Consider the following 26,769-nt stretch of genomic DNA (forward strand, 5'->3'; position numbering starts at 1 on the left):
TTTTTATCTGGGGAGTCCTGCAGTGTGGGGCGGGTTCGAAGTCTGCAAAATGGGGCCCTGCTCTGGGCAGCTGCGACAGTGGCCCTGCTGGGGTGGAAGGCCAACGGGGCAGGCTAGAACCCTCCTGGTTTCAGGCGGTGCCTCGCCTGCGCCCTGGGTGCTGGAGGCTGCGGGCGGCTGCAGAGGGACCCCTGCTTTCTCCTTCCACCAGATCAGGGAAACCTTTCTTCCAACGCGGCGCGTGAAGCGCTCTTCACCGGGAACACCCTCCGTCAGGCCCCGCGGGGCGTCGCCCTCCACCCGGGCACCGTCCTCAGGTCTGGAGGGCGCTCCCCCCGCATCCCGCGCCACCTAAAACCTCCCCCTCCGCTCCCATCGATGTCCCTTCGTACAGGGACGCGCGCTCTCTTTTTGTTTCCTTTCCCAACACAGCCACGTACTAACGCGACGCTCTGGTCCCTGCCACCGCCCACTGCCTCCAAGAACCCCCTCCGACACCCTTCACCCTCCTTCAGGACCCCCAGGTCCGCGCGGCGGCGAGGTGGGCCCTCTCCCTGCCACTTGGGGGGCTCCCTCTGTCCGTAGGGTATCGCCCCTTTCTCGCTTCCATTCGCCTTGTGCCCGGGCCGCCGCCCCAAGGTCGCCAGCCCGCAGCCTCCGGACCTGGGGTGCCGTCCGCGGCTGCCGCGATCCCCCATCGGGGGCGCGCGCCCACCCCCTCGCCCCTCCCCCAGCAGTTTGCGGCGCGGGGTCCCCGGGGAGCGCCCCCCCCGCCCCCCCCCCGCGCTCCTTTGTGCGCCGGGTGCGCGCTGCGTCAAGGCGGGGGCGCCACGGCCACACGCGCGCACTCACCGGCGCGCAATTAGCCCCCGGGAGCGGCAGGAAGGGAGGGGGAGGGGGAGGGGGAGGGGGAGGGGAGGGGAGGGGGAGGGGGAGGGGAGGGGAGGGCGCCGCCGAGTCCAATCGCTCGCTCCCGCCCCGGCCGCGCGGCGCCGCCTCCGCCATTGCTGAGAGCAGAGCGGGGACGCGGAGGCTCGGCGCGCGTCGGAGCCCAGACCTGCGGGAACCGGGCGCGGGTGAGTGCGGGCGGCCGCGGGGCCCTTCCCGCCGGGAGCGGGGCCCTTCCCGCCGGGGCGGGCTCCGGCCGCTGGTCTCCCCAGGCGGGAGGGACGGGAGTCTCCGGGCGCAGCCGCGCCAGGACCGGGGACGCATGTGGCCTGGCCGCGCAGGGGCGGCGCCCCCTCCCCTTCCTGCGGGCTCCCCTGCCTGGTCGTCCAGCGGGACCGTAGTCTGTAAAGACAGCATCCCTTCCCACCCGGGGTCGTGACCGCCGCGTCCTCACGATCCCTCCCGGGAGACCAGGCGGGGGCCGGCAAGTGGGGGACAGCAGGTGGGTCCTGCTCGCGGCGACTCCCGCCCGGTCCTCCCTCCGCAGGCGGCAGCCTCGGGTCCCCCGGAACGATGGTGAAGTTGGGGAACAATTTCGCGGAGAAGGGCACCAAGCAGGTGCTGTTGGAGGATGGCTTCGACACCATCCCCCTGATGACGCCCCTCGATGTCAATCAGCTGCAGTTCCCGCCCCCGGATAAGGTGAGAAGCCCCCGCGTCCTCACCCCCGCCCCGCGTTGCCTGGTACGCACCCCCAAATCTCCAGAGGCGGCCGCAACAAAAGAAACCAGCCGCGTGCACTGGGGAGGTGGAGTGGGGGACGGCTCGAGGACCCTCCCCCAAGGACAGCGTCCCCGCGCGGCATTCTGGTGGGGCGGTCTGGAGGCCTGAGGTGACAGCTCCGTGCTGGCAAGGTCCTTTCTAGATTTCCGTGGGAGCCTTGTCCGAGAGAGGTCCCTTGCCTCACAGCTGCCACCCCAGCCTTGCTCCTCCCTGCCCCACCGTACCAGGGCGCTCTGGGTCTGGGGTGAGCCGGGCGCTGCTGCCCCTCATGCCTTCCCAGGTGGTGCAGTTTCAGCCAGATTTGCCCCATTGCGGTGGGGAAGCCGGTCTCCTTGGCCAGATGGTCCCTCCTTAGAGGCTGAAATCCCCTCCTTAACCCCTCCACCTGCCCCTCCCAGGCCGGCGCTGCTGCAGGCTGTGTGCTCTTCCATCCAGCTTCCTGCCTCCTTTGTTCCTTTGTGAAATTTCCAAATCTGTGCCCCAGCCCCTCAGTGTTAGTATAACTGGGGACAGACATTCACAATTTCCCAAAGTGGGGAATTTAAAGAAGCCCCTCTTTTGTTGAATACAGCATCCAATCAAGTAGTTTGCGTTCATTAGAGATAATATTTTCAGGAGTTAATAATTAAAAACGTACATATGGTGCTTAAAAGTCTAGACAATTATATTGTAAAACTCAAACCTACACTAATAAACCAGCATCCATTCTCACCACCTTGCTGCTGCTTAAAAACTACCCGGCCACCAGCCACGTGTAAGCACATTTTGTTCCCCGAACGGCTTTTGCATTTATTGTGTCATTTGGTCCCTGGTGAGGAGGTTCTGACTCAGTCTTGGTGTTTTATTCGGGCATGTTGGTAATTATCTGGCTGTGGCAATGGGGGATATTCCTGTGGGTCCTTCCCTTCTAGAAGATTCCTTTGTGCCCCCGGGGATCCTTTGAGATGCTTACTCCGTCCTCCAGAGTGGGTTTGATCCCCCAGCTGTATTGTCTGTGTTGGGTAGGGGGGCAGGGGTGAGGCTGGCACAGGTGTTTCAGGTCAGGAAAGGAAGATCCGCTGGTCACACCTGTGCACCTGGGCCGTGGCAGAGCCATTCCGGGACACTGATGGCCCAGAAGAGGCTTCTTTGCAGAAGGGGCGGGGCTGCCTGAGGCCTCAGCCTCTGCGTTCCTGTTCCCTGTCTCGCGTCACACATGCCCAGTTAGCACAGCCTGGCCCCGCTGCCCCCATCTTACCCCCCCACCTCACCCCAAGAGCGGTGGTGACCTGTGTGAAGAACGCCGGGTGTGAGCCAGCACCTGTGTCAGGTGATGCCTTCCTTCCATCTGACCCTCTTTCTCCCTCAGTCTGTTCTGTTCCAGGGCCATCTGGCACACAGGCGGCGTATAGGAGGCGGGGTTTTAGGCTGGGAGGAAGTCCTGGCCCACCACTGGGGTTGTCCGGGAGCAGGGTAGGCAGCTCCGAAAGGTAAAGAGCCTCCCGTCTCTGGGAGTGTTCAGACAAAGGAGGGAACTGGCGGGGATGCCCCAGAGGCAGCAATTCTAGCCGGGACCCGGGACTGGACTCGAAGATTTCTGAGGTCACAGATGAGGAAACTGAGTCTCAGAGAGGTGACAGGACATGCCCAAGGTCTCTCAGCTAAAGGCCACGGTCCTCCAGAATGCAGAAGCTTCTGGCAGGGCCTCCTCTGTGCCCTGCTAGAGCCAGACGTCTCTCAGGCAAGACCTGTCTGAACACGAACAGCAGCAGTGCGCTGCTCACACAGCCAGGGTTCAGTGAGGCGATGTCACCTGTCTCAGGTGACACAGCGGCTGAGGGCTGATAACACAGGGTTGTCAGTAGAATCTGTTCTAAGGATGTGTACCAAGTGCTGAGCTTCTGGAGGAACAGAGCTGGCAGCAGTGGCAGGGCCAGTCTCACTGACATGTGTTAAATGCTTGTTAGGTATCAGACACTAGTCTGTGTGTTTCACAGGTTTAAATTCCTTTAGTGTGCTGACATTACGACGTTACTCCCGTAATTACCTCATTTTACAGATGCGGAAATAGAGGCACAGAGAGTGTAAGGGACTTGCCCAAGGTCGCTTCGCCTGTTGGTGGCAGATGCAGGCTAAACCCAGGCCGATGGAATACTGACTGTCCCCACTGGGCTGAGGGTTCCGTGGATTCCCTCCCCCTCACAGTAGCCCAGTGAGACAGGCCTTGTTCCCAGTTCCAAGGCGAGGACACAGGTTCTGAGTGGCCAAGTGTGTGCTCAAGGTCACAAGTTAGTGAGGCACACTTGGGATTGAGGATGGACTGCAGGGTGGTGCCCAGGTGTTGCCCCGAGATGGGCGCCTCCCAGGGGAGGACATGTAGACTGTCATCACACTAGGTGTGCTACATGGAACCGACGGGGAGAGAAGGGAAGGCAAGAGTGTGGTTACAGGGTATGTGGCCCTTGGGATTGTTTCCTAGTGACAACTGGCATGGGCCACTTTCTTCCCCAGTTCTTCTCCCCAAGACTGGTCCCGGGGGCACAGCTCAGTCTGAGAGCCCCTCCAGCTGCCTGCCCGGGGGTGACAGCCCTGACTTCATGGGTTCTCCTTGTTCTACTCTGGGTCCTGCTGTCACAAAGAGCAGGTATCTCCCCCAAACTATGGAACCCAGTGAGGGGCATTGTCACGGCAGAAGGAGAACATGGGGGTGGCTGGTTCTCTCCACTCCAACAGTCATGGCCCCTGCGCTGGGAGTGGGGCCTGGGGATATGAGACGTGTAAGCTCTGGACACTGCTCCTGAACGCCTGCCTGTCCAGTGGGGACAGAAGTAAGCAGTCACTGGCAGCAGGGTGTGGTGAAGGCAGTGACGGTGAGGGGAGACTGAGCATTGAGGGTGGAGGTTGGAAGGGGCTGGTTAGGGGTTCATCTGAAGCTGGAGGGTAGGTTTCCTGGTTGGAAAACCATGTCCCACCTTCCAGTAGAGAGAGGAGGGCAGTAAGAGCAGGGAGAGCCTTTGGGGGCCATTGCAGCGGGGAGAGGCGGGTGGTGGGGGGCTGCAGACGGAGAGACTGACCCAAGATCAGTTCCCTTGAAGGCTGACTACTCCTTTCTAATGCTGGCGGGAAATGGTGCCCTTGAATCTTCCCGTTTCACCCGTGACGCCATATAGAGACCCGTGCAAAACCCAATGCACCCTCCCACCACCGGCCAGTGGAGGGCTCCGGGCGTGGAAGGAGCCCTGTGTCAGGAGTCACACTCACCCCTGGTAGCCCTGCCACCTATGAGGTGTGTGGCTGTGGCCAATGAGCTGAACGTCTCTGCCCCTCAGTTACCACCTGCCCCCCAGCCCAGGGCTGCTATCAGGATTATTGATGGGTATTCATTTCTCTGGAAGGTTGCCAATAAGTGGTGGCTTTTCTGATTGATTCTTTGTGTGAAATACTTCCCGGCGAAACGGTAACTTTGAACATGAGAGTTCCCACATGCATCCTCTTTGGGCAGAGGTGTCTGAAGGCGTCTGGCCGTACCACTGACCAGACGTTTGCTTCTGTTTCCCGGACAAGGTGGTCGTAAAAACTAAGACCGCATATGAACCTGACCGCAAGAGACGCAAAGGGCGCATTTCCAAGCTAGCCGAGTTCACCGTCAGCGTCACCGAGAGCATGTCCGAGAGGTTTAAGGTGAGTGACCCTGGGGCGGGGTGCGTGCTGCTGGCCCTCAGGAGGGGCCTGAGCTGCACAGGTGACCTGGGGAGTGACCGGGACAGGATGAGACACCGTTGATCTGGCCTGATCCCAGCCGTGCCAGACCACGGTGTGGTTTTAAAAAGTTCTTTGTCTTCATCTTCCCAAATAATCACGTATTACTTAGTTTTAATAACAGGGAGACCCCACCCCTAAACTTTCTTTTAGATAAAGGTCATAAGCATAGGAAAAATCACTTCCCAAACATGCAAATCTCCACCTAACAGTTCCAGGAAGGAAACGGACAACAGCAGAGGTCACTTGTTGCACTTACTGCCTGCTGGACACAGGTCAGCCTGGTACTCAGGCTCGCTCATCTAAGCCCCCTCCCTGCCAGGTCGGTACTGTCAGGATAACCCATTTAGCAGATGGGGAAGTTGAGGTACACAGGGGTCACAGCTAATGTGGCAGGGCCGGGATCCAGAGCCCTTGTGTTCAGCCTGTGTCCTTGCTGCCCCCTGACACCACGTGCTCTTGGAGGGTAGGCTTGGCTGGCCCTCGGGACACGGATTGCTGGAAGCACTCACTTGGGGGAGGAACCTTGCTCCCGATGGGTCTCCGGGGAGGAACAGCTGCTCAACAGGGTGAGTCCCAGCCAGCCCTGGGGGCCTCTGCGGGTGGGCACCGCTGTGCTGGCAGAGGAACAAGTTAGGATGTTGATCTTCTGGAATCTCGCTCTGGGAAATGAGAGATGGTACAGAGTCACCCTCATGCAGATTGAAATGGGTGATTGGGAGACATGATACGCCTCGGCTGGCTGTCTGGTCACCCCCACGTGGGCAGGTAAGCACCTTGTTCAGGCTGGGATACAGAGGCTCTCCCACCCACACAGCTCAGTGTCTGAAATGCCTCTGCATGAGGTGTCCTGGTCCAACTCTGCAGCAGCCCTCGGGATTGGTTGATAGACGAAAGCCACGCCTGGGGAGGTGAGGCCTGATTGGGGATGTCAGGGCGAGATCTGACCTTAACCCTCCTCCTCCCTGTCGCTCCACACGGCCTCACTGGGCTGGAGGGAAAACGTACAGGGCCTCCCTGGCACAGGGATCCCGTCAGAGATGCAATCCTGTGTGTTCGGGGGTGTGTGGGGGATTTCCTAATGTTAGCTCATCTCATCCTCCCACAGCCTTCCTGGAGAGGTAGATACTGTTAGTAAAGCCCACTGTACAGGTGGGGAAGTTGAGGCACACAGAGGGCTGCGGCCGTGGTTTCTGCTGCTGCTGTAAGGAGGGTATATATGCTGGGAGGCTCTTCTGATGGCTCCAGGCTTGGCAGCTCAGACATGCTGTGACGTCATGGCTGGGACCAGGTCGGATGGGCCCGAGGTCAATGTCCCTCTCCACTCTGGCCAGCCATCTTAGCTTCATCTGCTGCTACTCGCACAACCTGTCCGGTCTGTGCCCTGGGATAGTGCCCTGGGTTTGTGTCCAGAAGTGACCTTGATTTCAAGGTCATGATAGCCATCATTCCCAAAGTGGGAGAGCACCTGGATGTCTGAGTGTGTCTGGGTTTCTCCTTCCTGATTTGACCTTTGCCCCTCCCAGCCCCAGCACGTTAGGTCGCCACAGGGTGGGGCGCAGTGTGGCACTTGAATGGCTGTCCCTTCATCTGTTGAGTGTCCACGGGTGCCACGCTGTCTCTCACCGCCAGTGTCCTTCATTTGTGCTTTTCTCACTTGCTCACCTGATGCAGGTCCCCAGGTCCCTTGTTTAAGGTATGGGTGACGCACATTGGCCACCAGGGCTCCCTGCAGCCATGGCTAGGCCTGTGTGGTTACCTGGCTCCTGTTGCCCAGAAGACCTCGGAAGACCTGTGGCCGTCGCAGGGGACCGGGCTGTGGTGGCAGAATCCTGCCTCTCCTGTGCTCGCACCTCCTGGGGATGTCAGGAGGGGATGTATGCAGTCGGTGCTCCATAGATGATGGCACTGCAGTGAGCCCATGTCCCCAGCCTTACATGTGAGGCCAGGCATGTTCGCATGCTCAGCATCTCTGGTCTTAACGATTCACGGCCACCCTGATGGGGGTGTCATTAGCCCCTTTTACTGATGAGGCTGTTGAGTCCCACTTGGTAACTGGGGGGGCCGGGGTACTTCCCCCGACTCCCTGCCTCTGAGACCAGTGCCTATCACCATACCTCCTGCCGCACACACGTCTCCCCACGGGCCCGCCGTCCAGCTCCCAGAACCAGCCCCTTCCATCTCCTTCCAGTGCCAGCTCAGAGATCACCTCCGCCATGAAGTCTCCGGGAATTAACCTGCCCTTCTGCTGTTTCCGCTGCCCTTTGTCCAGAGGCAGTACTAGGACCTGACGATTATGGGGTGCTCCCGGGAGCCAGACTCTGTGTCAAGCTGGTTAATGCTCATTACCTCCTTTAATCCTTACCAAAACCTCACGCAGGGTGCACCATCATTAGCTCCATTTTACAAGTGAGGGGAAACCGAGGCAGAGCTTGAACCTGGAAGCTGGCCCTTGGCTGGGACACCTGCGGTCATGTGGCTTCTCCTGGAGGACAGGTCTGCATGGGGGCCCTCATCCCAGGCCACCCGTTGCGTTGTTGATTGATCTGGTTCTAAGAATCCTTTCTGAAACCCAGCTGCACGGAACGCAAGTCTGCGTAATTCCCAGCAGCCGCCAGATGTGCGGCGGGCCCACGTGTGAACAGCATTCTTCTCTCGTCTCCCGGCGCCTTCCTCCCCGCGGCACCCTCCTCAGGAATTGCTCCTGGCCCCGCCTGTCTTCAGATGTGAGGCCTATGGCCAGGAGGCCTGGCAGGGTCCGGTGGGGGGGCCTGTCTGCCTGAGTGAGTGACATGGGGGAGGGAACCGCGGCATATCGGCCCTCGTGTGACACGGTGTCATGAAATGAAGGCTCAGGGACTCCTGGTGCAGAGCTACTCAGCAGCCCCTGGTGCCAGGCAGCATACGAGCTCCCTCTCTGGTGCGGAATAAATGCACCGTCCAGCTTGACAGTGACCAGCCAGGCTGCTGGCATGCAGTGAGTGGGCACGCGGTGAGAGGTCCACGGTCTGCCTGTGGGACCCTCACTTGTGAAGTTCAGTGGCGGCTCCTGATGGGTGTTAGCCCGTTATGGGTGTTACTTGTCAGTTCCGCCCAGTGGGGCAGGTGACCCACCCAGGGTCACACAGTCGGGCAGTGGCAGAGCGGGATCTGAACCTGGGTAGCCTGGCCAGCTTGACCGGGAGGCCCGTAGGCTGGATGTGCACAGCTGGAAGACCTGCGTTCTGCGCACCTCTTGCTCGCCCTTCTGGAATGTTCTCTGATTGCACGCACCCCTCTGCCGTGTGTGGCATCCGCTAGTCCAGGGCTGGGGGCTCTTTCTGAACACTAGGGCAGACCGTCTTCCTCCCCCTCTCGGTGACGGGCAGCTTCCGTGTCTGTCCCCAGTGCAGCCATCTCCTCAGTTCTTTCCATCTCTGTGTGAGACTCTCAGGAATGAAGCTATGTCTTTCGGCTGTTGAAGCAAGTAAATGTGTCACCCTTTGTCTCTAAATTGTGTGGTTCAGGAGCGAGACGCCGGCTGGATGGCATCCTTGAGACGAGATGTCTTTCTGGATGTCACTCTATGGTGATCACTGGGGGATTAATCTCTTGGCTACCAGGTTGCTAGGCTGGTTGCTAGGTAACAGCTGACTGGGGACAGGGTTTCGCAAGACTCGGCCACACTGGGATTTGCAGGATGAGTCACCCAATGACAGCCAAATATCCAGGCTTCCCAAAAGGTTAGTGTCAAGGAGGGCAGCCGTGGTTTCATTCTTTGGAGGAGTGTTTATGCCGAGAATAAACATATTTTCATTGCGCATTTGGGCTCACCTATGCAGAGCGGCGTGTCGTGGTGACACTGGGGGCTGCTGCTTATCCTTCTCTCCCATGGTGGACGATGAAGGGGCTGTAATTGGGCACAATAAAGGAAGGTCCCATCTGAGAGCTGCAGACACCACCGAGATCCCAGGCCCTCTCTCTGTGAGTTAAGGGGCTGGGTGAGCAAACTGCATCTCTTCACCCGTGCCATGTCGCCTTTGGGGCTGTTAGGAGATTCCAAGGTCGGCTTTTCATGTGAAAGTTTCACGGTCCACACAGAGCTGGGAGGATGTCCTAGAAGAAGAGACCATGTTTGTCTGAGTGGTCCCCATTGTAGGCACACGATACTGTGTGTCCTTCTGTATCCTGTCACAAAGGAGTCTGTGGGTGGTTTGCTTCTTTTTCGCATGTCCTTAATGACCTTGAGCTTCCCATGCACCCCTGTGTTTTCCACACTCGCCAGTAGTCCCCTGGTGTGTCTCAAGACGCATTTGTTAAATATTTATGAACAGCGACCGGCGGTGTCGCTCCTGGAGGTGCATTTGGACACCCCCAACCTTCAGCAGAGATCTTGGGGGATTTGGCCGCCTGGTTCTGTCCCAGTAGTAGAGTGGGGGATTCATCCAGAATCAGGTGACAAACGGTGGAATCACCTTGGGGGTGGGTGTCTGTGTGTTCACTCTTCTGTGGGTTACCTGAAAGGTGTCAGGATTCATCTTATTTTCCTAAGATGTGTGTTGTTGTTTTTTAACTGCATTACTCAGCAGAAATGCACCTCTCACTTTCCCTTCCCCCAAGGGTGGGAAGACAGACACTGGAATGGAAATGAATGACCCAGGCACCACCGACCCAGTGCCTGCTCGGCTCTGGGCTTCACGAGGGGGGTTTCTTTCCATCTTAGTAACAGTCTTAAAGGTGGAGCTTGCTGTCCTGGTGTTGATGGTGGGGAATTAAGGTCAGATCGGGTTAAGGAACAAGCTCGACGTCCTCCAGCTGGCCAGGGTTTCGCACACACATCCATCCGACCCCAGCCCACCAAGCTGTGTCTTCCACATGAACAGCTGTGTGGGATCCGTGCTGCTGACGTCCTAGTTCCCACCCCAGATGGGCATGACCCCGGGAGGTCCCCAGCAGGAGAGGAGACCGCAGGCCCGAAAGAGCAGATGGGGACGCAGCAAATTCAAACGCCACTTGAGCCCCTCGTCTACAAAAGGGGGGTGATCCCTTCTTCCCAGCTCACGGCGAACATTTAGAGAACCTGGTACGTGGACCAGGGCCTTGTCAGTTGAGTGGCCATATACTTTACGGTCCAGACTGGGGACACTTCTGAGAGTGACAGTGGACACTGCCTGGGGGATAGGGGTCGTGTCTGTCAGCCTTATCAACTCCTTGTAAAGGTCTGCCCCAAGGCCCATATCCTTTCTGTTATCCACTGCTGGCAGTTCTTTCTAGAAAACGCTCTGCAGACCCCTCTTGCCCCTGGGACAGGGCTGCTGTGGCTTGGGCTCACCGTGTCCTCAGAACCCCAGTCTCCTGCCCCCCCTTTTTATTGGGCTATAATATACATACCATAAAATTTGCCATTTTAACCTGTTCAGTTCACTGACATGAGTACATTTGCAATCTTGCCCAACCGTCACCTCTTCTAGTTGCAGAACATTGTTGTCACCCCAAGAAGAGACCCCATGCCATCGGCGGTCGCTCCCGGTTTCCCCTCCCCCAGCCCTGAGCCGCCTAATCCCCAATCTGCTTTCTGTGCCTGTGGCGTTCCCTGTTGTGTCGTAGAAATGGAATCCTACAACCTCTGATCCTTTGTGTCTGGCTTCTTTCACTCGGAATAATGTTTTCAGGGTTTATCCACGGTGGAGCGTGTGTCTGTACGTCATTCTTTTTTACGGCTGAGTAATACTCCATAGTGTGGATGGGCCACATGGTGGGGCCCCGTCATCTGTCGGTGGACATTTGGGTGGTTTCCACCTTTTGGCTGCCGTGAACATTGGCGCACGTTTTTGTTTGAACACCTGTTTTCAGCTGTTTGGGGTGTACCCCCAGGAGTGGAATTGCCAGTACACGTGGTAATTTTATGTTTGCCAGATGGAGAAACTTCTGTTTTCCACAGAAGCTGCACCAGTTTCCGTTCTCACCAGCAATGGCGGCTTTCAGTTTCTCCACATCCTCACCAACACTTGTTGATTTTTTTCTTGCAGCCATTCTAGTGCTGTCTCATTGTGGTTTTGATTTGCAGTTCTCTAGCGGCTAAGGACATTGAGCGTCTTTTTCTGTGCCTGTTAGCCATTTCTGTATCTTTGGAGAACTGCCCGAGTCCTTTCCCATTTTTAATTGGGTTGTTTGTGTTGTCGTCAGAGTGCCTCATGTATATTCTGCATAGTAGGTCCTTACCTGAGATACCATCTGCAGATAAATTTACCACTCTGGGGTTGTCTTTTCACTTTCTCACTAGTGTTCTTCAATGCACAAAATTGTTCAACTTTGGGGGGTACAGTTTATCTTTGTTTCTTTTGTTGCTAATGCTTTTGGTGTCCTGTCTAAGATGCCATTGCCAAATTCAAGGTCATAAAGATGTACCTCTCTTTTCTTCTACGAGTTTTATGGCTCTAGCTTTCATACTTAGGTCTTTAATCCATTTTAGGAACTTTTGTGTGTGGTGTGGGGGCAGGGTCCAATTTCATTCTTTCGCATGTGGACATCGAATTGTCCCAGCACCATTTATGAAGGAGACTGGTCTTGCCCGTTGAATGGTCTGGGCATCCTTGTTGAAAACCAGTTGACCATAGACACACGGTTTTCTGGGCTCTCCGTTCTACTTCATTGCTCTATATGGCCATTCTTAGGCCAGTACCACACTGTTTTGATTACTATAGCTTTGTAATACATTTTGAAATTGGGGAAGTTGAGTCCTTCAACTCATGCTTCATTTTCAAGATTGCTTTGGCTACTCAGGATCCCTTGCAGTTTCCATTTCTGCAAAAAAGGTTGTTGGGCTTTGATACGGACTGCATTGAATGTGTAGATCAGGTTGGGACTTATTCCCATCCTAACAGAATTACGTCTTCAAACTCACGAACACAGGATGTTTTCCCATTTATTCGGGTCTTCTTTAATTTCCTTCAGCAGCGTTTTACAGTTTGCAGTGTATGCGTTCTTTCACTTTTCACTGGAGGCAATAAACTGGGGTAATAATAGTAATACCTGTGACTGTCACCAATTTAAATCACAGGTGTTTTGCTCTCACACCGCCGTTGTTGCCACGATCTGGGGAAGTGTTTACCCTCGCCGTTCCTTAGAAATCACAGTATTTATAAGATCTGGTTGTTTGGTCTGTTGGTAAAGAAGCACATACATATTAAATCACAGATCTACATGTTTGTGATATTTTGATGATAGCATTTCAGTATAATTGGTCCTCTTTGCCGTCCTGTGTACAGTGTTTCATGCATTTTAAGCACAATTCTGAGAAGGATGCTGTAGGCTTTCACCTGGCTGCCATAGCGGTCAGTGGCACAGACCGAGTAGAAACCCTACACCAGACTCCCCCTAACCCACTGCTGCCACACACTGTGCCCGCAGCCGTGGGGTCTGGGCCACTGAGGGCCACGTGCCCAAGGACATGCCGCAGTGAGTACAATGAGCAGATTTGTGTACCTAGCTGTAATTTCATCCCATTGTCTCCTGCCTTAAAGCTTTCATTGATAGCTACACAAAAGTCATGTAGCTGTAGGGATAATGTAGAATCAGCTCTAACACACGTAAATCGTGGCAAACACCTGTGCTTCAGTCACTTGGCGACACCTCCCAGTGCTCTAAGCAACGTCCATTTGTCACAAAGGGGCAGCTGCCTCCTGGGGTCCTGTAGTGCACTGTCTGGGTTCCCACTTGCTGCTGGGGCACACAGGGGCCTTTGTCATCCGGTGTGTGTCCCCTCTCCTGCAGGACGAGATGCTCCCCCACGCTGGCTGAATACTTTGTGTCCTGTGACGCCTGAGCGCTTTGACACAGCTCTTTCTTTCTTCCTCTGAGAACACCCTCTCCCCATATTGCCTTCCCTGGTGAGCTCCTCCTCTTTCAAGACCCTGACACCCCCTCGTGGAAGCCTCCCCAGCCACAGTTAGGGTTTTGGCTGCGTTTCTGCCTCTCCTTTCACACTTTTCACCCTGGGTTGTGATAAGTTGACGCCACTCGGCAGAGACCAGAGTTGACACGGTAGGGCCAAGGACACTCCAAGGTGGCCACTGTGAAATCTCCTAAGAGCGTGTGCTGGCCACTAGGGATTCCGTAGGTGGAGGAAGGCAGGGCCTTGGGGCCCGAGGCACTTTGGTCTTTGTGGGCCCCTTAAAAAAACAAAAGAAAACATTATCTTATGATGGCCTTGGTCTGAAGATGGATGTAATCCAGGCTGGATTCGTTATTACACCTTTATTCTATTTTTCTTTCTAGTTTTGAAACAAAATTGAAAACCATGTGCTTAGGTCACTAAAAGCACCAGAGGCCACAGCACTGGGCCTCGTGTGCGTAATAGAGACGTCAGCCCGCAAAGCAAGCCAGGCTTCTAGGCAAATACGCTCGTCCAGTCCGGGGACTCCCTGGCCTCTGGGCCCACAGCCCCACCCTGGAGACGACAGGTGTGGGGTCCACCCAGGCTTTCCTGGCCTCCAGGCTTTGTGGAGGGCACGCCCCCCCTGGGTCCCACTTCCTTCTATTGTGTGACCATTTGCTTAATAAAACTCAGACAAAGGGTACCTCTGCCAACGGCATTTGTGTTCCACTGGGTGTAGACGCCCTGGGTCGGCTCCAGTACTGAGGGTTGCTCTGTAAATCCTCACTGGGGGGTGGCTGCCCGCCAGCTGCACCCATTCACTCCCTCCCTCATTCGCGCACTCAATCCTGATTCACTCGCTAAGCATTTGGGAGGCGCCTCCTCTCTGCCAGGTGTGTGGGCGTCTGCTCTGCCCACCGGGTGTGGGGAGATGGGCTTGACGTGAAGTCGTTTCCTGGAGCTGCTGTAACAAAGTACCACCAATCGGGTGGCTTAAAACAACACGCATTTCTTCTCTCAGAGTTCTGGAGGCCAGAGGTCCTAAGTCAGAGGTGCAGGCGGGGCTGCGCCCTCTGGGGGCCTGGTCCGGCTTCTGGAGCTGCACCCCTCACAGTCCTTGGCTACCGGCCCCTCCCTCCGCCTTCCAGACCTGGGCACAGAATCTTACTCTCTGCCATCTCCGCAGCAGCACCTCCCTCTGCCTCCCGCTTCTAAGGTCACCTGTGACTCAGGGCCCACCCTGAGGTTATCCTGAGTAAGACCCAGGATAACCTTCCCGGCCCAGGATCCTTGACTTAATCAGAGTCCCCTTTCCCATCTCAGGTGGCATGCACGGGTTCCAGGGATTAGGACCTGGAGGTTGTTGGGGACATGACCCAGCCGACTCGCCTTGGGCCACTCCTCTGCATGTCTGAGCCTCAGCTTCCCCGAGAGTAAAATGCAGGTGCTGCTGTCAGGAGCACACAAGCTTTACTTAAACACCAACCACAGTGAAGAGCATGGCCGGAGCCTCCAGGGGTACGGTGGAAACCCTGCGCCGGGCTCTCCAAAATACAGTGGCATTTTGGCACGTGTGCAAAGGCAGGGGTGGCGGCTCAGGAGCCCCCAGGCTCCGGGAATCCCATGCAGACATGGGTCCTCTACTCATCCCCACTGCTCGCAGCTTGGGCTGCACACCAGAAGTGGACTCTGGATGATCCTGGTGCCTGGCTGTGGCCCCCATAGTCTGCGGTCACTGCTCTGGCCGGGGTCCGGGTGGCGGGATCCTTAGGGGACCCTGTGATTCTGACTCAGCAGCCAGGGTTGAGGCCCGCTTCTGTGCTCAGGCTGCGTTATTGCAGATGGCTGCTTCTCCTCTTGTGTGCTCCCCTGGGTGCTCACGACCACTGAGGGGTCGGTCCTGTTGACCAACTGGAAGTGGACCTCTGCCGTGCGTAAAGTTGCTGGATTTGATGGTCTCTGAGCATCTTTCTTGCTCTGATGCTGCAACGCTGTAGGAATGGGGTCCGCACCTGCGTACCGAGGGTGGAGCTGTGTCCCACGGGGGACGTCTCGGATGCCCCACTATAAACTGGGGCACTGGGCTGTCACCCCCTTTCACAGCTGAGAGGGAACCAAGGGTCAGGGGGCAGATGCCTTTTCCAGAGTCTCTGTGTATGTTTACCGAGCAGCCTCGAACCCAGGGCTCTGGACACACGTTGGGCAACGAATGGCTGGTCTTATCAGTCCTTTGGAATTGGCTGACAGATGGAGCCGCTGGTTGGGGCTCTCGCGATGCTTACAGTCATGGCGTGTCAATGTAGAGACAGCCTAAAGGGTATATACCCTGGCCTGGAGGAAGCCCCTGGCCAAGGAATTCCACATTTTGTTCTAGAATATTCCTAGTTGTCTTTTTTTTTTTTTTTGCGGGGGAGGGGTGGCAGTTCATGAAACTCTCCACACTGGGACACACTTTTATTTCACTTGAATTAGGAAGCAGTAGATGCTGGGTTGTCTGGTGCACGCACATGCTGTGCGTATGCAGAGAGGATGGGAAGTTCCGGAGGCTTCCTGGAGCCAGGGTCCTGGCTGGGGCTTTGACGGGCAAGGAGGCAAGAGGGCCGCTCAGTCTGTGTGGGGACAAGGGTGACGGCAGAGAGAAAACGCCTTCAGGGGAGTCGCGTCGGTCCTGAGCCCCCGAAACAGCTCATGACAAAGTGCACCCGCTTCGACTGGGGGCTTCCCCGGCAGAAATCTATTCTCTCCCAGTTCTGGGGGCCAGAGGTTCAAGACCAAGGTGTGGGCAGGGCCAGGCTCCCTCTGAAACCTTAGGGGACAGCCCTTCCTCGCCGATTCCTGGTTTCAGGGGCGGGGGTGGTTGCCGGCAAGCCTTAGTGTTCCTTGGCTTGTGGACACCTCCCTCCAGCGTCTCTCTTCAGGTGGCATTCTCCCTGTATGTCTGTGTCCAGGTTTCCCCTTTTTATAAGGACACAGTCATACTTGATTCGGGTCCACCCTAATGACCTCATTTTATTTAATCACACCTGCAAAGACCCTATTTCCCAATAGGGTCACAGCCACAGGGAACAGTAGTTAGGACTTCTGGATTTTCGAGGAGGGGGGTGCACAATTCAACCCATAACGGGCCCAGCATATGAGGCTGACAAAATGCTCTCAAATCCTTGTTTTCTTGTCCTTCTCCTGATAAGTATGTGTGAGGCATTGTCCCCCCTTCCGAGGTGAGTGTCACAGGCAACTTGCTCAGTCACACAGTTGGCAGGTGGCAGAGCTGAGATCCAATTTTGAGCCAGTTGGGGATCTTTCTGGAAAGGCCTGTGGCTGTCTCCTCCGACCATGGGAACCAGAGGGGGACACCATGCCACACAGTGAACTGCAAGCCCACATTTCTCTTCCCACAGGAGGGCATTTCCCAGGTCTGAGCAGACTCGGGAGCCCAGAAGAAGCCCAGGGTTTGCAGAGGTGTTGGGGCAAGAGAGGCCTTTGCCATGCCAGCTGCCTCCTGCTGCCTCTCCATGGATTTCTTTGCCCTTCTCACTCGACTATTCTGGGGACTGTCACTTTCTCATTTCTCGGTTCTGTGAGCTCCTCTGTCCTCAGGCCCTGGGAATCCTGGACGAAAGGCCCAGGACAGGTTCCAGGAGGAGAGCCCCGAGGAAGTGGTACCCCACGGCCCTGCGGACAGAGCTGGGGTCATTTTTAAATCTAAACAGCTGGGGGGCCCTGAACCAAATTCTGATGAGTCTTCCAAATTCAGGGGACAGGTTTAAGAATGCCCCATCTCTCGACTTGAAATCATACTTTTTAAAAAAATTGAGATATAATTGACAGATAGCGTTATGGTAGTTTTAGGTGTGTAACATAATGAGTCAGTATTTGTGTGTATTGTGAAATTACCGGCACGGTAAGTCTAGTTAACATCCGTTGATAGACACTTAGTTTGCTTCTGTCTCTGACTACCGTAAGCAATCAGGCAGTGAACGTGTTATACGCACGGATCTTTTTGAGTTAACGTTTCCATTTCCTTTGGGTAGATACCCAGGAGTGGCATTGCTGGGTCGTATGGTAGTTTCATTTTTAATTTTTTGAGGAACCTCCACATTGTTTTCCATAGTGACCGCAGCACCTCCTTGGTTAAATTTATTCTTTTTGGATGCAATTGTAAACGGGATTGTTTTCTTCATTTCTCTTTCTGATAGTTCGTTGTTAGTGTATAGAACTGCAACAGATTTTTGTATATTGATTTTGTATCATGCAACTTGACTGAATTTGTTGGTAACAGTTTTTTGGTGGAGTCTTTAGGGTTTTCTATATATGTCATCTGCAAATAGTATTAGTTTTATTTCTTCCTTTCCAGTTTGGATGCTTTTATTTTTCTTGCCTAATTGCTTGTGACTTCAATACTGTCTTGACCAGAAGTGGTGAGAGTGGGCAGCCTTGTCTTGTTCCTGATCTTGGAGGAAAAGCTTTCAGCGTTTTCCCATTGAGTATGATGTTAGCTGTGGGCTTACCATAGATGGCCTTTGTTATCTGAGGTTTGTTTCCTCCCTACCCACTTCGTGGAGAGTTTTTATTTATTTTTTAACCATAAGTGGATGTTGCATTTTGTCAAATGCTTTTCTGCATCTATTGAGATGATTGTTTCATTTTTATCCTTCATTTTGTTAATGTAGCTTGTCACTTTGATTGATTGGTGGCTATTGAACCATCCTTGTATTCCCTGGAATGAACCCCACTTGATCACGGTGTGTGATCCCCTTAATGTGCTGTTGAATTCAGTTTGCCTATATTTTGTTGAGGTTACAGTCTAACAGCTCCTTAATGTGTTGTGTGCCATGGGCCTCTTCTTGGAATAACGTTTTGAAATGCCCAAAGTAAAACACAAAGGGCTTTGAAGGAGGCGCTTATATTAAATACAGCTCTCCTGACAGCCCCCCCCCCCCGGGTGAGGCAGTCCTGATGTTCTAGTGCGGAGAGAGCCCCTGGGGGCTGCCAGCAGGTAGCTGGGTCCCAGGCAGGGAAGATTGGGGTGAGTGGCAGTGGGAGTGAGTGTGGGTGGGACAGGGTGACAGGCTTGGGGGAGGCTGGGCAGCCTGGGCTGAGAGCCCAGCTTTCCATCTGCCAGCTGTGCGACCTGAGGGAGTGGTGGAATGACAGTGGTGACAGCTACGGCAATAAGCGCCAACGCTTCCTTCCATAGCTCTCACCACGCACTAGCCCTGGGAGCTGGGTCCTCTCACGGCCATTGGCAAGCAGGATCCTGGGCCCAGAGGAGCAGTTACTTGTCCAGAGCCTGGCTGCAGGGGCTGCATGGCGGCCTCGCTCCTCCCGGGCCCTGGGCAGCAAGGCTGCTGCTCCTGTTGTAAGCCCTTCACCTGTTCCAGCCGCTCCCTCAGGGGCCACCGCCTCCTCCCCTTCCTGGTGATTCGACCTCCTTCGTCACCCAGCTCCGCTCTCAACTCACTCTGCGGTCTCCCTGGGGCCCGGCGGTTGCGTCCTTGCCACCAGAACCCAGATGGTGTCTTCCCCATGGGTGCTGTGGGCCCCGAGGCAGCCCTGGCTCCATCCTGACCATGGCCCGATATCAGGCATGGGCTCCATATGCAGTACAGGTTGTGCAGACAGACGGGAGCTTCTCTGACTCTTAGGGGTCACAGGAAGGGACAAGGAGGGCTGGGGGATAGAGGTGTGAGGAGGACCAAAAGGATGGAGAGGGGTAGGAAGGGCCTCAGCAGAGGCGACTCAGATTTCTCGCTTGCCGGGGAGTCTGAGGGGCTGTCCCCTGGGAGAGGGGACACAGAGGGCCTGGTGTGGTCCAGGCTGTAGTGAGTATGAGCTGGGGAGTTATGGGGGTTGGACATGGGCCTTTGAAGCTGGGTGGGTGTGACCAGTGGCCAGGGTGGCCCTGTACGGAGGAGGGAGAGAACAGCAGGCTGGGCCTGGAGCACGGGGGGCAGGGAAGGAGGGCCCCCTGCGCGGGGCTGGCCCTGGCCTGGTTCCCAGTAGCCAGGACGCAGCTGGGGCCAGGTCTGAACCCTGGAGGTTCAGACCCTGGGGAGCGGAGGCAGGGCACAGGCCCAGCGATGCGATGGACACTCGCTGTGGTGGTCACGATTCCTTACCCAGCACCCAGCCTCACTGGGGAACCGTCGTCCTGTCACAGGAGAGGGGACTGTGGCTAGAGGTTCAGGGCCTTCCAGGGTTGGGGAACTCGGACCCCAGTGCTCGCGCCTAAGCCGGGTGTAGGGGGCACGGGGTCCCAGAGGGCAGGAGAGTTCCCTCCAGTCCCAGCAGGGCTGGCATCCTGCCTATCGGGGAACGTGCTGTGCAGCTTACACACACTCCCTCACGTCCCTCTTCCCATGTCGCCCAGGATCCTGGCTGGAGACGCGCTGTCTTCCTTTCACAGATGGGGACCGGGGGCTCCGAGAGGCCACATAGGAGCTGAGGCCCCGCAGTATCGGGGACCTGAGTTTGGGGTGAGGCTCGCGCACTGTGCTTGAGGGTCTCCCCAGATGAGCTCAGGGCTTGTCCCCAGCCTCTCTGCAGCCTCAGGAAGCAGCAGGGCTCCCCACTCCCGGTGGCTGGGGACTGTGTGTGGCAGGAGCTCACCTGGCCCTTTGAAGAGAGGTGGGGAGTGAGCGGCTACTGTTTGTCAGCCCTGCCCTGTGCCGGCTTCCGGGGCCCCGCTGCCTGTCTTCTTCCTTTCCCTGTTCAGGAGCCTAAAGCTGTCCCTGTGCTCTCCCAGGGCGGGGTTGGTGGGGGCATGTCAGTGGGAAGGCCCTCGCCTCCGGACCTGCCATGCATCTGCCGGCCCTTTTGGCCTCTGGACATGCTGTCGCCCCTGCCAGGTGGCCCCCAGTAGTCCAGTGAGCACCTCCACGCCCAGATCCACTGTCATTTTGTCCCCCATGCTCCACGTCCTCCAGCTGGGGTGGGACCTCCCACTTCCGTGCCCGTCTCACATGCAGTCTTGCATTCGTCTGCAAATGTTAGCTGAGCACATACTATGTGCCAGTCAGCATGTACTGCGCTGGGCGCTCAGGTGAAGAAAGCCGAGCCCCTGTGCTCACGGAGACTGTCCTCTGGGGAGGGGACGGACACTAACGGAGCACACAGGATACTGTTGAGGGCGGGGGTGATGGAGGCCCGGGAGGCCATCCTTTCCTGCTCAGCTGGTCGTAGCTCAAGGGCAGGGCCGGTGTCCAGGTCTCAGGAGATGTTTGTGGAACAGCTGACTAGCTGGTGGCTGCGGCGTCACCTTGGTGACTGGCGGCAGTCAGACGGGCAAACCGTGAATCACGTGTCTCAGTGTCCATGAGGCTTGATGATATCTGGACCCTGAGCTCTCTCTCTGTTAAGGGTCTGGCATACTAAAACTGCCAGATTTATAAAAGGTGACGTGAGGATGTGGTGAAAATGAAAATGGTACGCAAGTCCCGTGAGCAGTGATTCTGCTGACCGCTCATGCCCCGGGCCTCCCGGGCTGGCTGCCTCCCCACGTGCGCGAGCGCGCTGGCCGCCCGGTTCACCGACCCCGATGCCCCCGCCTCTGCCTGCAGGTGTCGGTGATGGTCTTCTTCGCCCTGGCCTTCCTCACCTGTGTCATCTTCCTGGTCGTCTACAAGGTGTACAAGTATGAACGCCTCTGTCCTGATGGGTTCATCCTCAAGGTAAAGCCCCTCCCCCTCCCCGGGACGCCTTTGCACCGTGTGTCTCGCTTGCCCTCGCAGCACCTGAGGGACAGCAGCCGAGCAGCCATAACCCAGGCCGGCGAGGACGGTTCTTGGGAAAGGTTCCTGTGGACGGTCCTGGTGGGAGCAGGGCAGGGAGGCAGAGGGGCAGGGGCGTGGTGGGACCTGTGGGAGGGGACAGCAGGCCCCGCACGCCCCTGGGGGACCAGGGACGGACAGCGAGGGTACTATGGGCCACACGAAAGGGGCAGGCACGCCAGGGAGGCTGCCCAGGGCCACGCAGGGATCTGGGAGCGGGGCCAGCACACAAAGCGCCCTCCTTACTGCGTGTCCCCCGCTCGTGGAAGCTCACTGCAGATGGTTGCTGCCTGGTTCCACAAGGCTGCACGTGGCACACCAGACGCCGGGAGGGAATGAAGAAAATGAAGGGCAGTGGGGCGGTGCGGGCGAGGAGGAGAGGCTGGGAGGAAGGCAAGTTCCGGGTGGATTTGCCCCCGTCCCCATCCACGGGGCTCTGGGCACCTCGCCTGGTTCTGAGCTTTCCAGAGCCAGTGTGAAGAGGAAACACCATCATTTTCAGGGTTTGGTGTTACTGATGTCACAGCAGGAAAGCCCCATTGTCTGGCACTGAGCATGTGCAAGGACAGGCTTGATTTGTCATCTGTCACTGGTGGCTTGGGTCTGGGTGTCGCTGATGTGAGGCCCCTGCCAAGTTAGCAGGTGAGGCTGGGACCCGCGTTCCTAACCCCGCCTCCTCGGGGAGGTACTTAGGGCTCCCACAGGCAGCCTTCTGCACCCTGCCTGTGTGTGTGCGTGTGCTCGCGCTGGCGTTCCCCTGCCCGTGCCTGTCACGCGCAGGTCGCTGCTGCTGTCCCAGGTGCTGGAATATGGCAGGAGCCAATCAGGCAAAGAGACTGCCTTTGTGAAGCTCCCTGACATTCTCAAAAGCAGCTTGAAGTCATTGTGTACTGAGTTACAGGGTTGTAAGCACTGGGAAATGGGAAAGCACAGCAGGACGGGCGCTGCAGCTTCCAGAAGGGAGGTCAGGTGCCAGGAGCAAGGCTCATGGGAAGCCTGTGCGGGAGCCTGCAGGGACCTGGGGAAACGCATCCAGGCAGAGGCCCCCCCACCCTTTAACAAGCCGCTGTCCACATCCTGGGCTGCAAGTGCCCCAGTTGCCACAAGTTTTACATTTGGGTGCTCCTTGTAGGCTTTGTGGACACACGTTCTTTCTCTTGGTGGGGCACACACCTGAGGAGGACTTAGTAGCCAAACGTCCATGTGCCAGGGGCTGTGGGGAGCATGCTCTCCGATGACCTCACCGGTCTGATGATTGTTTCTGGCTGAGGGACAAGGCATAGGGAGGGTCAGTGACCTCCCCAAGCCCACCCACAGCTGATGCGCAGTTCTCTGTAGATTCCGTCTCCATGACGGCCAGCAGGGGGCTGGGTCCCAGCTTCCAGTGGAGGCCCCACCCTGACCCATCTTCATCAGCGCCCCAGGGTGCCTGCCAGCATTTTCTCGCAGCCTCTCTGTGGGCTGCACCCTAACTTCTGTGCTGCTCCCTGGCCTGGGCACCTGAAGCGGAGTCACTTGCTGGCCAGCAGGTGTCAGCTGTCTCAGGTTGTCCTGGGCTGGCGAGTGGCAGGTGGAGAGGACAGAGTGAAGGGCAGGTGGCAGTGCAGCCTGGGGCCAACAGAGCCTTCCCTGGACTGGCCAGAAGGCGGTGCTCAGGCCCAAGGGACTGTCTGCCTCTGCAGTGCCCAGGTTCCCAACGCCCTGGTCAGGACGCTGATGGGCTGCGTATTGTCACTGTGCGGCCTTGAGTGTGTCCTGGCTTCTTACCCGAGTTACTGCACCTTGACTGTAGTTCTCACAGCAACCGGGAGGTGTGACTCATTAGCCCCATTTTAAAGATGAGGGAACTGAGGCTCAGAGAGACCATGAATTCCAGGGAACTCAGCTGGTAACATGGGGCTGTCTGCAAAGCTGAGCTTTTTCTACCAACTCCCACCCACTGAAACACTGGGTGAAGAACACTGCATGCCTCTGTCATTTCCTTCTGGAAATAGCACTTTGTGCTCATGGGGGGGGCTGGCAGGTATTTCTATCCTTATATTTCAGGGTTCAGTGAGCTGGGACGGAGAACCAATTCTCTGCGGGGCTGAGGGAAAGCAGAAGTTTATTACTTTCCCTTTCCCGCCTCAATAAAGCCGTGGCAGCGAGTCACTCATGTCTGGTAGCTATAGCAACCCAGACAGGAAAACAGCCAGAGCAGCACCACAGGCCCTGGCTGGGGGGGCAGAGGAGTGGGGGTGCTGCCAGGACCCACTTACTTACAAAGCTCTGCGAGATCCCAGAGCTCTAAGCCTCCTTCCCACCAAACCCTGTCCCGTCCTGCATCTGCCCACGTCTCCCCAGACCCAGCAGCGATGAAATCATAGCCTGCGGGCCAGGTGCTGGGCCAGGCTAGACACTGTCACACCTGGATTGACAAGGAGAGGCAGCCTGGGCCCCAGACCCGACAAGCTCATGAGAGCTGTGGACAGGTCTCTGGGCAAAATGCGCAGGCAACAGAATTTCACACGTAACCTCAGGGGCTTCCCAGGTTCTGTGGGCTGCAGGGACAGTCTCTTCCTTATCAGGGGCCAACTGCTCGGGACAGGGCCCTGCACTCAGTGTGCCCTCTTGAGGTCCTCAGTGACCTCTTGCTGCATCCTGGGTCACAAGGTCACACTCCCCACAGGCCCTTGCAGGTTGTGCTGCCCACTCGAGCCACTGGCCTTCCCTCAGGCCCCTGCCCCCAGGCCCGTCTCCTTCGCCTCGAGGCTCCCCCCACACCAAGGCTTGCTAGGGAGCCAGCGCACAGGACGCCTTTCTGATTTCCCTTCCTCTCTTGTGTGAATGTGTTCTTTCTGGTGGACAGGTGAAAGGTTTCGTTGTTTTCTAGATTTAAAATAAATGACAACTAGCGAAAGGTCTTTAATGAAGTAGGAAGGCCTGCTGTCCTGCTACACACTTGCCCTGGGAGCCAAGCAGCACCGTCATGCCTTGTTAAAGGTGGCTGCTCTGGGGCGGCTTCTCAAGGCCAGGCGGTCACTTGGCTGCGCGCCGAGGGCAGCACCCACAGCTGCTTTGCTGAGCCAGGGCAGGCGCTCAGTGGACACCTGCGGGGTGGTCACTGCAGACACGCCCCCCGCATCACGCGTACACTCACTGGCTTCTCGTCTTGCAGAACGCCCAGTGCATCCCCGATGGCCTGGCGGCCTACTACGCGGAGCAGGACACGCGCTCCCCGGATAAGTTCTACGCCATCGTGAACCACTACAACCTGGCCAAGCAGAGCATTACCCGCTCGGTGTCGCCCTGGATGTCAGTTCTGTCGGAAGAGAAGCTGTCAGAGCAGGAGACTGAAGCTGCTGAGAAATCAGCTTAGCGAGATGGGCAAGTTCTTCACGGTGTGTCACCCGAAGGTAACAAAGGGACTTTGAGGGACATTTCATTAAATATAATTACTGATAATTTAGAGGTTACTCATTTATGGTGCAACTGCTTCTGTTTGCTAATGCTGCTTTGCAAATAAAACTTGCTGCAGACCACCCGTGGGCATAAAGGGAGGTGTGTATCAGCATTGCTTAAAGAGCGCTGACACCACTTTTCATGGTAAGGAATCTTAAGTTAGCTGCGTTACTGGGATTTGTTGGATGCTGTTGAAAATAAATTTACACTGGATATGCAAGGGGTTTGGACTTGAGATGATAATGCATTTGTGGTTGCTGTGTGCAGACCTTACGCCCTAGCCGTATCTAGAATGATCCCTGCTTTGCTCAGAGCGAGCTGCACTCCACTCCCCCCCATCAGACGGTAACAGTGTCGAGCCCGGGACGCCCTGCCGTGGGCGGTGCAGAGAAGGAAGGACAGATGCCATCAGGTCACTGCCAGGCGAGTACATGTCGACTGTGTCATGGCACGTGAGGTGAGGGGACTCTGGAAAGAGCTGACCTCGGGCCCTGAGCTGCAGAAGCCCTTCTCCTGTGGGTGGTCTGTCTGCTCTGTGACGTGTTGAACAGGAACGAGCCCCACTGGCCCTTCTGTTCACTTCTGTTATGAATAAATTTGCACCAATGGCCCTATTAGCAAGTTAGGTTTTAAAAAATTGGCAGGGTGGGAAAAGTGAAAATGTAATTGTTGGTAAGCCAAGGCTACTTTAGTTTTCATTTTGTGAAACAGATGTGACTCCTTTGATGTAAGAAGCGGGCAGGAAAGGCTGGGGGGGAGGGGTTGGTGTGGTACCCCACAAGTCCAATTATGACATTTCAACTCACGATCTTTGTAAGAAAATTGTTTCAACCTGAATCTTGACATTAAAGTATATGTTTACAAAATTGCCAGTTAGATAAACTAAGTGTGTAAGACGATTAAATAGAACAAAGATATTCAGACATTTTCTTCCATGTTATTTGAATGTGTTGTTTCTGGTGGATGTGTCAAAAGTTTTACTGTTTTTTAGTAGATCCAAAATAAATGACGAATAGTGCAAGATCTGTTTCGAACAAGCATGCTGCTCACGGCCAATTCCATTCCCGTTTCCTGAAATGTGCTTCCACAGCAAACTGCATTCTTATCGAGGGTGTTTGGAAACAGTGGCCACGACTGCAGGGCAAGGGCTGTGCGGCGTGGGGTCAGGTGCTGCGAAGCCGAGGGAAGCACATGGAGTACTAAGTATTCCCCAAAGACTTCCTGCACAGACAGCTGTCAGTGGTGCCGAGGCAAGCCCGTTCGTGTCTGCCAGTAGACATGTACTTTATTGACTGTCAGTTCATTCACATTTTCACTCTGCAAATAACACAGGGGTCCCCGTGGCTGTCCAACACTGTAACACGCATGTCACAGGAGCCGTCCGCACACGCACCGAGGTGGCCCTTGGGACACCGGGACACTTCCTGCACAGATATGGCTCCAGGTACAAACAGGCATTCCCATTTTGCTTCCTAGAAGGTCACACGCACAGGCCCGGAGCCACAGGTCTGGTTCTCCTGGGGCCCATCTTCCTTCTCTGAACAAAAGCTCCTCGGGCCCCAGAGGCAGGAAGTCAGGCTTCCCGGCCCCCTGCCCACCCTGTCAGGACGAAGTGTTGGGGTAGCGGTTCTGGGAGGAGCAGGCCGGCTGCTCCCACACTTCTTCCCGACAGGAGGCAGGCAGGCAGGCGGCTGCTGGATTTCTGAACTTGCACCCAGAGACATGCTAAGTGGCTGTCACGAATTTATTAGGTTAACAAGGCAAAGGTGAGTTTGCCACAATACAGAGCGTCTCAGTAGGCTCAGGCAGGGAAGAAGCCTTAGGGAACCATCATCTGTGCTGAGGGGTTCTCACCCCAGGAGGGAAGGCTGGGCCTCCTCCAAGCCCAGAGGCAGCTGGGGGAGCTGCCTCAGGACTGCTGTGCAGGCCACTTTCAATTGTGTCCATCGTTTTCCTTTTGCTCCTCAGAGGCCTGGGCGACCCCCTGTGGGCGTATCGGTCTGCCTCCCCCTCCCCCCTCTCCCCAGTGGCTCTGTGGTCAGACCCAGCCCTGACCGCGCTCCGGCGCCAGCACCTGGGCAGCTAGCTGTCGTACCAGTCGAGGAAGAGCAGGGAGAAGGAGCACATGGCCAGGAAGAAGAGCACCCACACTCGGAAGCCCGCGTTGTTTTTGATGGCCTGCAGGGCGGGAGCACAGGCGTTTTCACCCTCCACGGCCCCCCGACGGCGCCCCCACCGGGCTGCACCCGCGTGCATGGCCCCATCCTATGCTTACCCAACAGGCGGCTTGCCTAT

The 26,769-nt window shown here is 56.4% G+C and overlaps 2 protein-coding genes across 2 annotated transcripts in view; one reads left to right on the forward strand and one right to left on the reverse strand.

The window, feature by feature from the left end:
- Window positions 1-926: 926 nt before the first annotated feature.
- On the forward strand, window positions 927-25,512 carry NSG1 (neuronal vesicle trafficking associated 1). The gene is made up of 5 exons (XM_081058312.1): window positions 927-1,076; window positions 1,436-1,590; window positions 5,215-5,331; window positions 20,824-20,934; window positions 24,191-25,512. The coding sequence occupies exons 2-5, from the start codon at window positions 1,462-1,464 to the stop codon at window positions 24,389-24,391; spliced, it is 558 nt and encodes a 185-aa protein (XP_080914438.1). The 5' UTR covers window positions 927-1,076; window positions 1,436-1,461; the 3' UTR covers window positions 24,392-25,512.
- The window catches only part of STX18 (syntaxin 18), a 107,155-nt gene continuing 105,673 nt past the window's right edge, over window positions 25,288-26,769 (reverse strand). The window contains exon 11 of the mRNA XM_081058288.1: window positions 25,288-26,652. Coding sequence (XP_080914414.1) covers window positions 26,557-26,652 — 96 coding nt within the window. The 3' untranslated portion in view covers window positions 25,288-26,556. The remainder of the gene's footprint in view (window positions 26,653-26,769) is intronic.

This window comes from Rhinolophus hipposideros (genome assembly GCF_964194185.1).
Source record: "Rhinolophus hipposideros genome assembly, chromosome: 1".
Lineage (NCBI taxonomy): Eukaryota > Metazoa > Chordata > Mammalia > Chiroptera > Rhinolophidae > Rhinolophus > Rhinolophus hipposideros.